The sequence below is a fragment of the Trachypithecus francoisi genome, unplaced genomic scaffold (assembly GCF_009764315.1).
Source record: "Trachypithecus francoisi isolate TF-2019V2 unplaced genomic scaffold, Tfra_2.0 Lachesis_group13, whole genome shotgun sequence".
Classification (NCBI taxonomy): domain Eukaryota; kingdom Metazoa; phylum Chordata; class Mammalia; order Primates; family Cercopithecidae; genus Trachypithecus; species Trachypithecus francoisi.
This window is the reverse complement of record NW_022681458.1, coordinates 120,656,604-120,670,811: the sequence shown is the minus strand read 5'-3', so window position 1 is coordinate 120,670,811 and position 14,208 is coordinate 120,656,604. Positions and strand designations below refer to the sequence as shown.

General features: G+C 39.2%; 1 protein-coding gene across 5 annotated transcripts in view; it reads right to left on the bottom strand.

The window, feature by feature from the left end:
- Positions 1-14,208, bottom strand: part of EPB41L5 (erythrocyte membrane protein band 4.1 like 5) — a 179,183-nt gene that overhangs the window by 119,533 nt on the left and 45,442 nt on the right. For all 5 annotated transcript variants that reach the window (XM_033231775.1, XM_033231772.1, XM_033231774.1 and 2 more), the window contains exons 4-9: positions 5,363-5,405; positions 4,107-4,185; positions 2,761-2,805; positions 2,529-2,581; positions 619-739; positions 394-481 (exon numbers count right to left, since the gene is read on the bottom strand). In XM_033231775.1, the coding sequence (XP_033087666.1) occupies positions 394-481; positions 619-739; positions 2,529-2,581; positions 2,761-2,805; positions 4,107-4,185; positions 5,363-5,405 (429 nt within the window). The remainder of the gene's footprint in view (positions 1-393; positions 482-618; positions 740-2,528; positions 2,582-2,760; positions 2,806-4,106; positions 4,186-5,362; positions 5,406-14,208) is intronic.

Sequence of the window (14,208 nt, the reverse complement as noted above, 5' to 3'; positions counted from 1 at the left end):
AGTCCTTAAGCTATACATCTTCAATTTTGCATCCTGAATTATTTTAACAGAGCCTACTCAGTGTTAGTCATATAATAGGAAGTAAAAAGGGTAACACATGGCTCAAAAGCTTAAAACAATTTTTTATAACAAAAAATAAATAAATAAATAACAGCTTAAAAGGACCAAGTACCTTGTTCGGGATTTTGGTTGCTTCTCTTCTTTCTTATAATGAACGCTTCTGTGACATTCTAGTCATTTGGTATTTAATCTCAAACTTTTTAACCATACATCCAAAGTACCCAGTGCTAGCTTATGCAAACTCCATGCCCTTCCTCATATTGAAAAATGCCACAGTCATTGAGAACCTCCAAAGAATAAATTTTTTAAAAAGCATCACAACACAATGCTTACCTTGACCACATGCATATCAACCCCATACATTTCTAGCCATTTGGCTTTATTCAGATAATTGGTTTCAGCCTGCGCTGGTGTTTGACCTCTGAAATTTAAAACAATGATTTTTAAAGTAACAATAAATATAAAATAAATTCTATACCAAGGATAGAAATAGAGGAAAATGAATATGAAATAACTGTTGTGGTGATTTTAAAGAAAGTAGGGTCAAATGCCAGATACCTGTATTCCTTCCATTTCTCAAAAATAGCCAGTTCCATCTCTTCAGTCTGAATAGGCACGAACCTGAACTCAGAGACAAGTTCAGGACTATGCTCAGCAAGATCATAGTCACCAAGTTCAGCTATAAACATAAGTTTCAAGAGTTATATGTATTTCCTGCTAAATCCTTCAAAAACCATTTCATTAATGAAAACTGCTAAGATTAGATTCTTAGGAATTTCTCCCAAAAATTCATAATACTCAGACAAGTCTCCAAAAGTAAATCCAGCCTATCAGTCATACACATATATCTCATACTTATTGTTGGTAGTGTATTTTTAATTACATATCTTTCTCTTAATGTATTCACACCTCAGTGCTTAGCCTTTGAAAACTGCTTTCTAGACTTCCATAAATACCTCTGACCTCATAGTGAACAACTGAAAAACTTTAGTAATCGTTAAAAGACAGTTAACTGGGATCTATTAAGAATATTACTAAGGCTGGATATAGTGGTTCATGCTTATAGTCACAGTACTTTGGGGGCTGAGGTGGGAAGATCGTTTCAGGCCAGCCTAGACAACATAGCAAGACCTTGTCTCTTAAAAAAAAAAGTTCAAAAATTAGCCAGGCATGATGGCCTGTAGACCCAGGTACTCAGGCGGAAGATCGTTTGAGCCCAGTTGTTCAAGGCTTCAGAGAGCTACGATCATGCAACTGCACTCTAGCCTGGGGAAAAGAGTGAGACTCTGTCTGAAAAAAAACAAAACAAAAGAATATACTGATTACACAGAATATGACCCCACATACCAATCTAAATATAGTCCCTGTCTTCCAAACTTTTAAAATTATTAATCTTAAAGAAATAACTGAAGGGCACTTAAAAAATCGGGGGTAGGAAGCAGCAGGGAAAAATATGAACAATGCACAAACATGTATGTACTCATCTGTGGCTATTTCTGAACAAAATGTAGGTTTGGAGTGAAAGGACTGCTAACCTATATGGCTTCAGCAACAATTTACTCATATATAACTGCATTTCTTTTAAGGAAAAAGTTCACTGATATAGGAACACTTTTACACTGTTGGTGGGATTGTAAACTAGTTCAACCATTATGGAAAACAGTATGGCGATTCCTCAAGGATCTAGAACTAGATGTACCATATGACCCAGCTATCCCACTACTGGGTATATACCCAAAGGATTATAAATTACTCTACTACAAAGACACATGCACACGTATGTTTATTGCGGCACTATTCACAATAGCAAAGACTTGGAATCAACCCAAATGTCCATCTGTGACAGACTGGATTAAGAAAATGTGGCACATATACACCATGGAATACTATGCAGCCATCAAAAAGGATGAGTTTGCGTCCTTTGTAGGGACATGGATGCAGCTGGAATCCATCATTCTTAGCAAACTATCACAAGAAGAGAAAACCAAACACCGCATGTTCTCACTCATAGGTGGGAACTGAACAATGAGATCACTTGGACTCGGGAAGGGGAACATCACACACTGGGGCCTATCATGGGGAGGGGGGAGGAGGGAGGGATTGCATTGGGGAGTTATACATGATATAAACGTTATGCACATGTACCCTAGAACTTAAAGTATAATAAAAAATAAAAAAAAATAAAAAAAAAAAAAAGTTCACTGAAGGCCCAATCATAACATTCACAGACTTATCAGGTAGACTATGACGTTTCAACACTTTAGGTGGAAAGGCAGCAATTACATGAAAGAGAAGAAAAAGAAGGCAATGTTCTAAAACAAGTAAAAGTCAGAGTTAGACACTGATACAAGTTTATACAAAAACAGTGTTGTTTCTTTGCTTGTTCGTAATCAGAATCTTCTTTAACTAAAAACCTACAAAAAAAGGATTATACTTGAGTCTTAACAGTCAACATAAGAATTGCTTACCTTGCAGATTATAAGCTGCCAATTGCACTGCTGCATCAAAGGGACAGTCTAATCTGAGACCGAAACACAAGTTTGTTAAACAAGTTGATTTCATAACCTTCATTTTAAGATAAATGAAAATAATACATGCTTTATGTTGACCATTTCTTTTTCACAACTATAAACTTACTTTCAAAATAATTTTCAACCACCCATGAAAATGTGCATTTATCCTTAAATAACTAATACTCACTTTCCACTGAGAATATCTTGTTTTAACTGAAGAACAAATAAATACCTAAGAAAAATAAAAGGCACAAATTTAACCCAACAGCACAGTCTACTGTGAAAAAAAAATCTTACCCTTCTAATTTGAGAAGTATTATTTTATTAAAAATTATTTCTGTTAATGTAAAGATGTACATAGTTTGGGGATACATGAAATAATCGAACACATTCATATAATTTGTAAGGATCAGGTTAGTACATGTGGAGTATCCATCACCGTAAATATTTGTCTCTTCTTTATGCTCATAGAAATATTTGAATTCTTTTCTTCTAGCTATTCTGAAATGTCAAATACATAATTGTAAACTATAATTACCCTACTGATCTAACACTAGTTCTTAGAAGTATTCTTAATTACAGGCCTGGCACAGTGGCTTACACCTATAATCCCAGCACTTTGGGAGGGCAAGGCAAGTGGATCACTTGAAGCTAGGAGTTCAAGACCAGCCTGGCCAACATGGTGAAATCCCGTCTCCACTAAAATACACAAATTGGCTGGGGGTGGGAGCACGTGCCTGTAATCCCAGCTACTTGGGAGGCTGAGGCATGGTAACTGCTTGAACCTGGGGGAACAGAGGTTGTGGTGAACTGAGAACATGCCATTGCACTCCAGCCTGGATGACAGAATGAGACATGTACTTCTTATGTGAAGGGATACAGGCATGGATATAATTACAGATGACAGCTACAATCTCACTGTCAAGGTGTTCTAGAGGAAATCCTTCCAAAGGAACTCAAAAGCTCAACTTTTTCATTTAATAAATAGTATGTGTATATGGAGTGATGAATTTACAATAAAGACATGAATAAACACAAAAGAGGCAGGACAAAATTTAAATAAGTATATATAACATAAGGTTTATTCAAAACTATTCAAACCGATCAGAATCTAATGTTTTTCATTAATCAATGGCACTTCAATGAGTAAAGAAAGCCGAGAACCAATCTGAATAAACTCCGAGGCCAAAGATAGATTATTTTCAACATCAATAAATATAATATTGCAATGTATTGAAACATGTCAATCCTGTTAACATTCCCGAGTTGAGAGTGATACTTAAAAAAAAAAAAAAGAAATCACTAGTCACCTTCGGAGGATGCTAAGGAACCAACTCTTTATTTTGAAAATGATAAAGGAAAAAAATCGTACACTTAAAAAACATGTCCCAGAATAAAATTCTATTATTTGAGGTCCTGTTACCAGGGGACAGGTATCCATTTTATTAGCTGGCTATAAACTGGAAACAATATACAGGCAATCTTTCAAAACTATCAAAATGCCCCTGGCACAATTCTAAATAGTGTTCTTACCGGGTTAGCTCCTCACGAAGATTATTTGGTTCTGAGGAATAAAACTTAACTCGAAGATGCAGACAATAGGGTGAACCAACTGTCATTAAAAAAAAAAAAAAGGTTTTAAGAAACTAAATAATACTTTTCAGCCAGAAAATTGGTCAAAAATCTACTGAAGTGAGACAAAAGATCAGGTTTTGATGCATTATTTCAGGTTAGATCGATCATAGGCTTAAACATGATGCTAAAAGATGAATTACATTTTTTCAAATGTACCATGCCATTATATAGCATATTACTATAATCTCTCATTCCAATAGACAGCTCTAGATTAATTCTAACAATTCAGAGCCAAATGCATCAAATAAAAGTCTTGACTGTGCAATCTAACCGCCCTGAAAACCTGCTACACTGAAGAACGCCTATTTAACTCCTCATGGTGAAATCTTTCCACACAAATCCACTTCAGCAAGTTCACTAACTTCCATAATCTCAGTGGTCTCATAATTTTGAGACAAGAGTTGAGGTGCCCTAATAAGTCTGATAAAAAGTCAAGCTGGGGCCGGGCGCGGTGGCTCACGCCTGTAATCCCCGCACTTTGGGAGGCAAAGGCAGGCAGGTCAGGAGATCAAGACTATCCTGGCTAACAGGGTGAAACCCCGTCTCTACTAAAAATACAAAAAATTAGCCAGGCGTGGTGGCGGGCGCCTGTAGTCCCAGCTACTCAGAAGGCCGAGGCAGGAGAATGGTGTGAACCTGGGAGGCGGAGCTTGCAGTGAGCCGAGATCGCACCACTGTCTGGGCGACAGAGCAAGATTTGTCTCAAAAAAAAAAAAAAAAAAAGTCAAGTTGGATAATGAATAAACAATGGTATTCTCTCTCTGAATGACACTAACATTTTACGTGAATTGTTTCATTTTTCTTAATTTTAAAATACTATAACAAAGTCTCAAAATATTTTCAATATTAGGGCAGATGCCAAACAGGAAAATTCCAACATAAATAATTAACAAATAACCGTTAAGCATTTCAGGCAAAGCCAACCCCATTTGCATGCTGCAAGGTTTTCTCCTGGAAAGTTAAACCCCAATGCAGCCTATATAACTTGGGGAGTAGCTCAGTTTATCAGAATAATATGATTTCTAGAAAATGGAAATGCTAAAAAAATTCATCTTAAATTCATCTTTAAAAACATGATTTCTTATGTCCTATTAGAAATCGGAATTTCTAATATATTTCCTCTTCCCCCCACAGATAATTTTTTCAGCACTTACTTTTTACTTGCTTTTTGATGCTTTTTGTACCATCTAACCAATGCTGAAAAACAAAAACAAAAATTTAGTTAAGCAGATGACAGAACTTTAAAATTTGAATTACTAAAAGTTACTTTTCATTGTGCCTACACTAATAACCACAAGGAAATACTTCACAAGAGAAAAACCAAACTGAATGAGAAAAGAGGTGAAAGGGAAGAGTAGCCAATATCCACAGCAAGCTTATGACACACGTGAACAAAAACAACATAAAACCTGACAGATGACTTTTTTTTTTTTTAATACTTTTAAGTTCTGGGATACATGTGCAGAATGTGCAGGTTTGCTAACTAAGTATACACATGCCATGGTGGTTTGCTGCACCCATCAACACGTCACCTACACTAGGTATTTCTCCTAATGCTATCCCTCCCCTAGTCCCCCATCCTCCCGACAGGTCCAAGTATGTGATGTTCCCCTATGTCCATGTGTTCTCATTGTTCAACTCCCACTTATGAGTGAGAACATGCGGTGTTTGGTTTTTCTGTTCCTGTGTTAGTTTGCTGAGAATGACGGTTTCCAGCTTCATCTATGTCCCTGCAAAGGACGTGAACTCATCCTTTTTTATGGCTGCCTAGTATTCCATGGGGTATATGTGCCACATTTTCCTTATCCAGTTTATCTTTGATGGGCATTTGGGTTGGTTCCCAGTCTTTGCTACTGTGAACAGTGCTGCAATAAACATACGTGTGCATGTGTCTTTATAGTAGAATGATTTACAATCCTTTGGGTATATACACAGTAATGGGATTGCTGGGTCAAATGACATTTCTGGTTCTAGATCTTTGAGGAATCACCACACTGTCTTCCACAATGGTTGAACTAATTTATACTCCCACCAACAATGTAAAAGCATTCCTATTTCTCCATATCCTCTCCAGCATCTGTTGTTTCCTGACTTTTTAATGATGGCCATTCCAACTGGTGTGAGATGGTATCTCATTGTGGTTTTGATTTGCATTTCTCTAATGACCAGTGATGATGAGCCTTTTTTCATGTTTGTTGGCCACATAAATGTCTTCTTTTGAGAACAGTCTGTTCATATCCTTCACCCATTTTTTGATGGGGTTGTTTTTCTAGTAAATTTGTTTAAGTTTCTTATACATTCTGGATATTAGACCTTTGTCAGATGGATAGATTGCAAAAATTTTCTCCCATACTGTACACTGCCTGTTCACTGTGATGATAGTTTCTTTTGCTGTGTAGAAGCTCTTTAGTTTAATTAGATCCCATTTGTCTATTTTGGCTTTTGTGGCCATTGCTTTTGGTGTTTTAGTATGAAGTTTTTGCCCATGCCTATGTCCTGAATGGTATTGTCTAGGTTTTCTTCTAGTGTTTTTATGGTTTTAGGTTTTACGTTTAAGTCTTTAATCCATCTTGAGTTAATTTTTGTATAAGGTGTAAGAAAGGGGTCCAGGTTCAGTTTTCTGCATATGGCTAGCCAGTTTTCCCAATACTACTTATTAAATAGGGAATTCTTTCCCCATTCCTTGTTTTTGTCAGGTTTGTCAAAGACAAGACGGTTGTGGATGTGTGTTGTTAATTCTGAGGCCTCTGTTCTGTTCCATTGGTCTATATATCTGTTTTGGTAGCAGTACCACGTTGTTTTGGTTACTGTAGCTTTATAGTATAGTTTGAAGTCAGGTAGCATGATGTCTCCAGCTTTGTTCTTTTGGCTTAGGGTTGTGTCTTGGTTATATGGGCTCTTCTTTGGTTCCATATGAAATTTAAAGTAGTTTTATTTCTAATTCTGTGAAGAAAGTAATGGTAGCTTGATGGGGATACCACTGAATCTATAAATTACTTTGAGCAGTATGGCCACTTTTAGGATATTAATTCTTCGTATCCTTCAGCATGGAATGTTTTTCCATTTGTTTGTGTCCTCTCTTATTTCCTTGAGCTGTGGTTTGTAGTTCTCCTTCAAGAGGTCCTCCACTTCCCTTGTGAGTTGTATTCCTAGGTATTTTATTCTTTGTAGCAATTGTGAATGGGAGTTCTCTCATGATTTGGCTATTATTGGTGTAGAGGAATGTTTGTAATTTTTGCACATTGATTTTGTATCCTGAGACTTTGCTGAAGTTACTTATCAGCTTAAGGAGATTTTGAACTGAGATTAAGGGGTTTTCTAAATATACAATCATGTCATCTGCAAACAGAGACAATTTGATTTCCTCTCTTCTCATTTGAATACTCTTTATTTCTTTCTCTTGACTGACTGCCCTGGGCAGAACTTCCAATACTATGTTGAATAGGAGTAGTGGGCCGGGCGCGGTGGCTCAAGCCTGTAATCCCAGCACTTTGGGAGGCCGAGATGGGCAGATCACAAGGTCAGGAGATCGAGACCATCCTGGCTAACACGGTGAAACCCCGTCTCTACTAAAAAATACAAAAAATTAGCCGGGCGAGGTGGCGGGCGCCTGTAGCCCCAGCTACTGGGGAGGCTGAGGCAGGAGAATGGCATGAACCCAGGAGGCGGAGCTTGCAGTGAGCTGAGATCCGGCCACTGCATTCCAGCCTGGGCGACAGAACGAGACTCTGTCTCAAAAAAAAAAAAAAAAAAGAATAGGAGTAGTGACAGAGGGAATCCCAGTCTTGTGCCAGTTTTCAAAGGGAATGCTTCCAGCTTTTCCCCATTCAGTATGACATTGGTTGTGGGTCTGTCATAAATAGCTCTTATTATTTTGAGATATGTTCCATCAATACCTAGTTTATTGAGAGTTTTCAGCATGAAGGGGTGTCGAATTTTATCACAGGCCTTTTCTGTATCTATTGAGATAACCATGTGGTTTTTGTCATTGGTTCTGTTTAGGTGATGGATTACGTTTACTGATTTGCATATGTTGAACTAGCCTTGCATCCCAGGGATAAAGCTGGTGGATGAGCTTTTTGATGTGCTGCTGGATTCCGTTTGTCAGTATTTTATGGAGGATTTTCACATCAATGTTCACATTGGCCTGAAATTTTCTTTTTTGTTGTATCTCTGCCAGGTTTTGGTATCAGGATGATGCTGGCCTCATAAAATGAGTTAGGGAGGAGTCCTTCTTTTCCTATTGTTTGTAATAGTTTCAGAAGGAATGGTACCAGCTCTTCTTTGTACCTCTGGTAGAATTTGGCTGTGAATCCATCTGGTCCTGGGTTTTTTTTCCTTGGTAGGCTATTAATTACTGCGTCAATTGTAGAACTTGTTGTTGGTCTATTCAGGGATTAGATTTCTTCCTGGTTTAGTCTTGGGAGGGTGTATGCGTCCAGGAATTTATCCATTTCTTCTAAATTTTCTAGTTTATTTGTGTAGAGGTGTTTATAATATTTTCTGATGGTAGTTTGTATTTCTGTGGGATCAGTGGTGATATCCCACAGAAATACATTTTATCATTTTTTATTGTATCTATTTGATTCTGCTCTCTTTTCTTCTTTATTAGTACAGCTAGTGGTCTATTTTGTTAAAATAGAGCTTCCCTCAGGAGCTCTTCACAAAAAATCAGCTCCTGGATTCATTGACTTTTTTGAAGGGTTTTTCGTGTCTCTATCTCCTTCAGTTCTGCTCTGTTCTTAGTTATTTGTTGTCTTCTGCTAGCTTTGGAATTTGATTGGTCTTGCTTCTCTAGTTCTTTTAATCGTGATGTTAGGGTGTCAATTTTAGGTCTTTTCCTGCTTTCTCCTGTGGGCATTTAGTGCTATAAATTTCCCTCTAAACACTGCTTTAGCTGTGTCCCAGAGATTCTGGGATGTTGTGTCTCTGATCTCACTGGTTTCAAAGAATTTATTATTTCTGCCTTAATTTCACTATTTACCCAGTAGTCATTCAGGACCAGGTTGTTCAGTTCCCATATAGTTGTGCAGTTCTGAATGAGTTTTTTAATCCTGAGTTCTAATTTGATTGTACTACAGTCTGAGAGACTGTTTGTTATGACTTCTGTTCTTTTGCATTTGCTGAGGAGTGTTTTACTTCCAATTATGTGGTCAATTTTAAAGTGTGATGTAGTGATGAGAAGAATGTATATTCTGTTAATTTGGGGTAGAGAGTTCTGTAGATGTCTATTAGATCTGCTTGGTCCAGAGCTGAGTTCAAATCCTAAATATCCTTGTTAATTTTCTGTCTCATTGATCTAATATTGACAGTGGGGTGTGGGAGTCTAAGTCTCTTTGTAGGTCTCTGAAAACTTGCTTTATGAGTCTGCGTGCTCCTATTTTGGGTGCGTATATATTAAGGATAGTTAGCTCTTCTCGTTGCGTTGATCCCTTTACCATGACCTTCTTTGTCTTTTTGGATCTTTGTTGGTTTAAAGTCTGTTTTATCAGAGCCTAGGATTGCAACCGTCTGTTTTTGTTTTTGTTTTGAGACAGAGTTTCACTCACTGCCCAGGCTGGAGTATAATGGCGTGATCTTGGCTCACTGCAATATCCACCTCCTGGGTTCAAGGGATTTTCTTGCCTCAGCCTCTCAAGTAGCTGGGATTACAGGCATGCTCAACCTCACCCAGTTAATTTTTGAATTTTTAGTAGAGACGGGGTTTCTCCATGTTGGTCAGGCTGGTCTCGAACTCCCAATCTCTGGTGATCCACCCGCCTTGTCCTCCCAATGTGCTGGGATTACAGGTGTGAACCACTGCGCCCCGCCAATCCCTGCTTTTTTTTTAACTTTCCAATTGCTTGGTAAATATTCCTCCATCCCTTTATTTTGAGCCTATGTGTGTCTTTGTCCCTGAGATGGGTCTCATAAATACAGTACACCAGTGGGTCTTGTCTTTTTAATCCAACTTGCCAGTCTGGGTCTTTTAATTGAGACATTTAGCCCATTTACATTTAAGGTTAATATTTTATGTGTGAATTTGATCCTGTCATCATGATACGGGCTCCACCCAGTCCAAACTTCCTGGCGGCTTTGTTTATACTATGAGGGGAAAATTGCCTATCAAGCCTCAGTAACAGTGGATGCCCCTCCCCCTACCAAGCTCAAGCGTCCCAGGTCGGCTTCAGACTGCTGTGCTGGCAACAAGAATTTCAAGCCAGTGGATCGCAGCTTGCTGGGCTCCATGGGAGTGGGATCCACTGAGGTAGACCACTTGGCTCCCTGGCTTCCTGCAGCCAGCTCACTGTCTGCCCAAACGGCCACCCAGTTTTGTGCTTGAAACCCAGGACCCTTGTGGCGTAGGCAACCTAGGGAACCTCCTGGTCTGCAGGTGGCGAAAACTGTGGGAAAAGCATAGTATCTGGGCCGGAATGCACCGTTCCTCACAACATAGTCCCTCTTGGCTTCTCTTGGCTAAGGGAGGGAGTTCTCCGACCCCTTGCGCTTCCTGGGTGAGGCGATGCCCCACTCTGCTTCTGCTCGCCCTCCATGAGCTGCACCCACTGTCTAACCAGTCCCAATGAGATAAGCCGGGTACCTCAGTTGGAAATGCAGAAACCACCTGCCTTCTGTGTTGGTCTCGCTGGGAGCTTCAGACCAGAGCTGTTCCTATTCGGCCATCTTGCCAGCCATCATGTGACTTCTTTTTTTTTTTTTTTTTGAGAGGGAGTCTCGCTCTGCCGCCCAGGCTGGAGTGCAGTGGCCGGATCTCGGCTCACTGCAAGCTCCGCCTCCGGGTTCACGCCATTCTCCTGCCTCAGCCTCCCGAGTAGCTGGGACTACAGGCGCCGCCACCTCGCCCGGCTAGTTTTTTGTATTTTTTTTTTTTTTTTTTTTGAGACGGAGTCTCGCTCTGCCGCCCAGGCTGGAGTGCAGTGGCCGGATCTCGGCTCACTGCAAGCTCCGCCTCCCGGGTTCACGCCATTCTCCTGCCTCAGCCTCCCGAGTAGCTGGGACTACAGGCGCCCGCCACCTCGCCTGGCCAGTTTTTTGTATTTTTAGTAGAGACGGGGTTTCACCATGTTAGCCAGGATGGTCTCGATCTCCTGACCTCGTGATCCGCCCGTCTCGGCCTCCCAAAGTGCTGGGATTACAGGCTTGAGCCACCGCGCCCGGCCAGTTTTTTGTATTTTTAGTAGAGACGGGGTTTCACCGTGTTAGCCAGGATGGTCTCGATCTCCTGACCTCGTGATCCACCCGTCTTGGCCTCCCAAAGTGCTGGGATTACAGGCTTGAGCCACCGCGCCCGGCCGTGACTTCTTAAAACATTTCCTCTGCTCCCTCAGCAACAAGATTGACATTCTAAATTTTGCCCTTATGTCCCTCACTATTCCCAAATAAATGATTCTTGCAAAACTGTTAAAATCAGAGAAAAAAGTATCCCCATATTCCAGTGCCTGATTAATTCTTATAATAAAATGTAAAATTTATTGGCAAATTATAACCAAAAGTGAAGTGAAACAACGTTCCCCAAATTTTACAAAACAGGCGCTACTCAGAGGTAGTACTCTTTAAAAGAACCTTCAGGGTATTATTAGATCTTTTTCATAATCAAGGTCCTATCTATTAAATAAAGAAGTCTTTGTTCCACAAATAAAAAATGTTAACATTGTGACTATGAGACTTCTGGGTTTCAAGAGTAACAGCCTTTTATGTAACCTCTTCACTCTGAAATGTCCATGACACAGACAGACCTAAAAACCTATTCCAGATATTTCCACTGATAAACCATTCCCAGCTCACTTCTCATTATTAATTCCTTTATGCTACCAAGTCCTAACAGGGACAGGACGCACACATCCAACTTAGATGTACGTGACTGTGTTCTCTCTGGCATGCTTTCAATTAAAAGCACTCTAAAGGAAGGCTAACTAGTTCACAGAGCTAAGGAATCCAATTTCAGAAATGCAGATAGGCAGACTGGGTAAACAAAGCTGCATTGTAACTGTTTACTTTTCTTGCCAATTATTTGCCTAGCTGCTTCTCTCCATTCTCCAAGATCCAAAAGTGCAATCCACCAAACTATCAGTGTCGCAGCAAAATACCTTTCCATGTTTAAATAAAATGTTCGGTAAATATTTTTAGAACACTACACAATATTTTCTCAAGATTTCAAGTGTGTGGGCCACTTTGTCATCTCTCATCTTTTAATGAACTCAGTTGGACATCCATTTTTAGTCCTATTTCAATCTAGCAATCTTGAATCTTTCAATCTACGCTGGCAAGATGGCCGAATAGGAACAGCTCTGGTCTGCATCCTTCCATTAACAGAACACTAGGCCTGCCAGTAGGCAGAAAACAATTCAATTTTCTTTCAGTAGAAAATACTTCAACCTAGAGCAGTAAACAGTTCATCCATCACTGTCCAGCCAGAAATCCAATATCCAAATATTCCAGACGTAACTGACACAAATACCTACTACAGCCTGATGCAAATCCTATATGGAGTAAGATAAAAAACTAGTTTTCATGCCCCAGATTTTCTCCCCAAAACCATGTAACTGGAAGTTGCCCTATCTTCCATGGCTGGTCACCTGGGCACTATTTCAGGTAGCCTCTCACACCATAGTGAGTGCAAATGAGCACAACTCTTCCAGGAAGCAACTTGACTAGACAGTAGATAATGTCTCGAAAATAACTATGTGTCTTCAACCCAGCAATTCTACACCTACAAATCATTATGGATGTGTGTAGACTGAACTACAAGAAATTACATCAAAGAAAATTAGGACAACCTATGTAGTTTCTAATACCTGCACTCCCTTAAGATGACCCAAACTCAGATAAAGCATCAAACACATTTTAAAGTGAGATTTAAGAGCTGTGGGAGTTCTGGGTGATTTTCTTCTTGGAAAGGTCTGAGTTCATGTTTGCATATTCTCAAGTCTGTTTTCTTTCATCTCCTCCACATTCCAAGACCGAGGCCTGGAAAATTCAGGCCTCAGAGACAGGCACTGATAGTATTTTCGTTGAATCAGGGTCTTTAGTAGTTGGGTTTATATTACACTAGAAGATAAAAGTGAAAGCACACAGATATAGATTACTAGTAAGATTCTCTTTCCTTACTGTACCTTAAAAAAGAGAAAACTTCCCTTCTAATTTCCTACTTTTAAAGTTTAGTTGATAAAGAGATATCAAAGGATGTAGAAAGCCGTATTTCTTTCCATCCTATTGAACTAGGCATGGAAGAACAATTATCTACTTGTATCTTAAAATATAAATAATACATAACCACAAACATAACAGCCATAAGTAAACCAAACAAAGAATCACCTAGGGAGCGTCCATAAAACACTAACATACACATAACCCTCATCGCAGACCCTATCGTCAAATATGGTCTGTAAACAGCTCTTCAAATGAATGACTCCTGCCTTCTAACCACCTAACCTACACGCCTCTAATAAAGAAATGTACCACCACTACTCTTGCTCAAAGACCAAAGAGCTTATAGTAGAGAAATGTTAATGTTAACCATCTTTCAAACCAATTGCCTCTGCAAAAAATATTTCTGTGAATAGAGGTTTATGCTCTGAATTAAAAAATTATTTTAAAACAAATTTTTACATTTTGAATAATCTTAAAAGTTAAAAACTATCCTAAGAAAAGAGATGACAGCATTACTGTGTTCTAACTGAAAGCACTTCAATTTTGATCTAGCGTCCACTATAAACTTCCTGAGTGACTACTTTTTTTGAGTTAACAGTCTGTATTATAAGACACTCCAAATGAAGACTTAAATCACCATTAAAATATATTTTCCACTGTGCCTTTCTGCATATTAGTATGCTCTAAGGATTTTTGTTTCTGTTTTGTTTTTTTTTTTGAGACGGAGTTTCGCTCTTGTTGTCCAGGCTGGAGTACAGTAGCGCGATCTCGGTTCACTGCAACCTCCGCCTCCTGGGTTCAAGCGATTCTCTTGCCTCAGACTCCTGAGTAGCTGGGATTACAGGTGCCT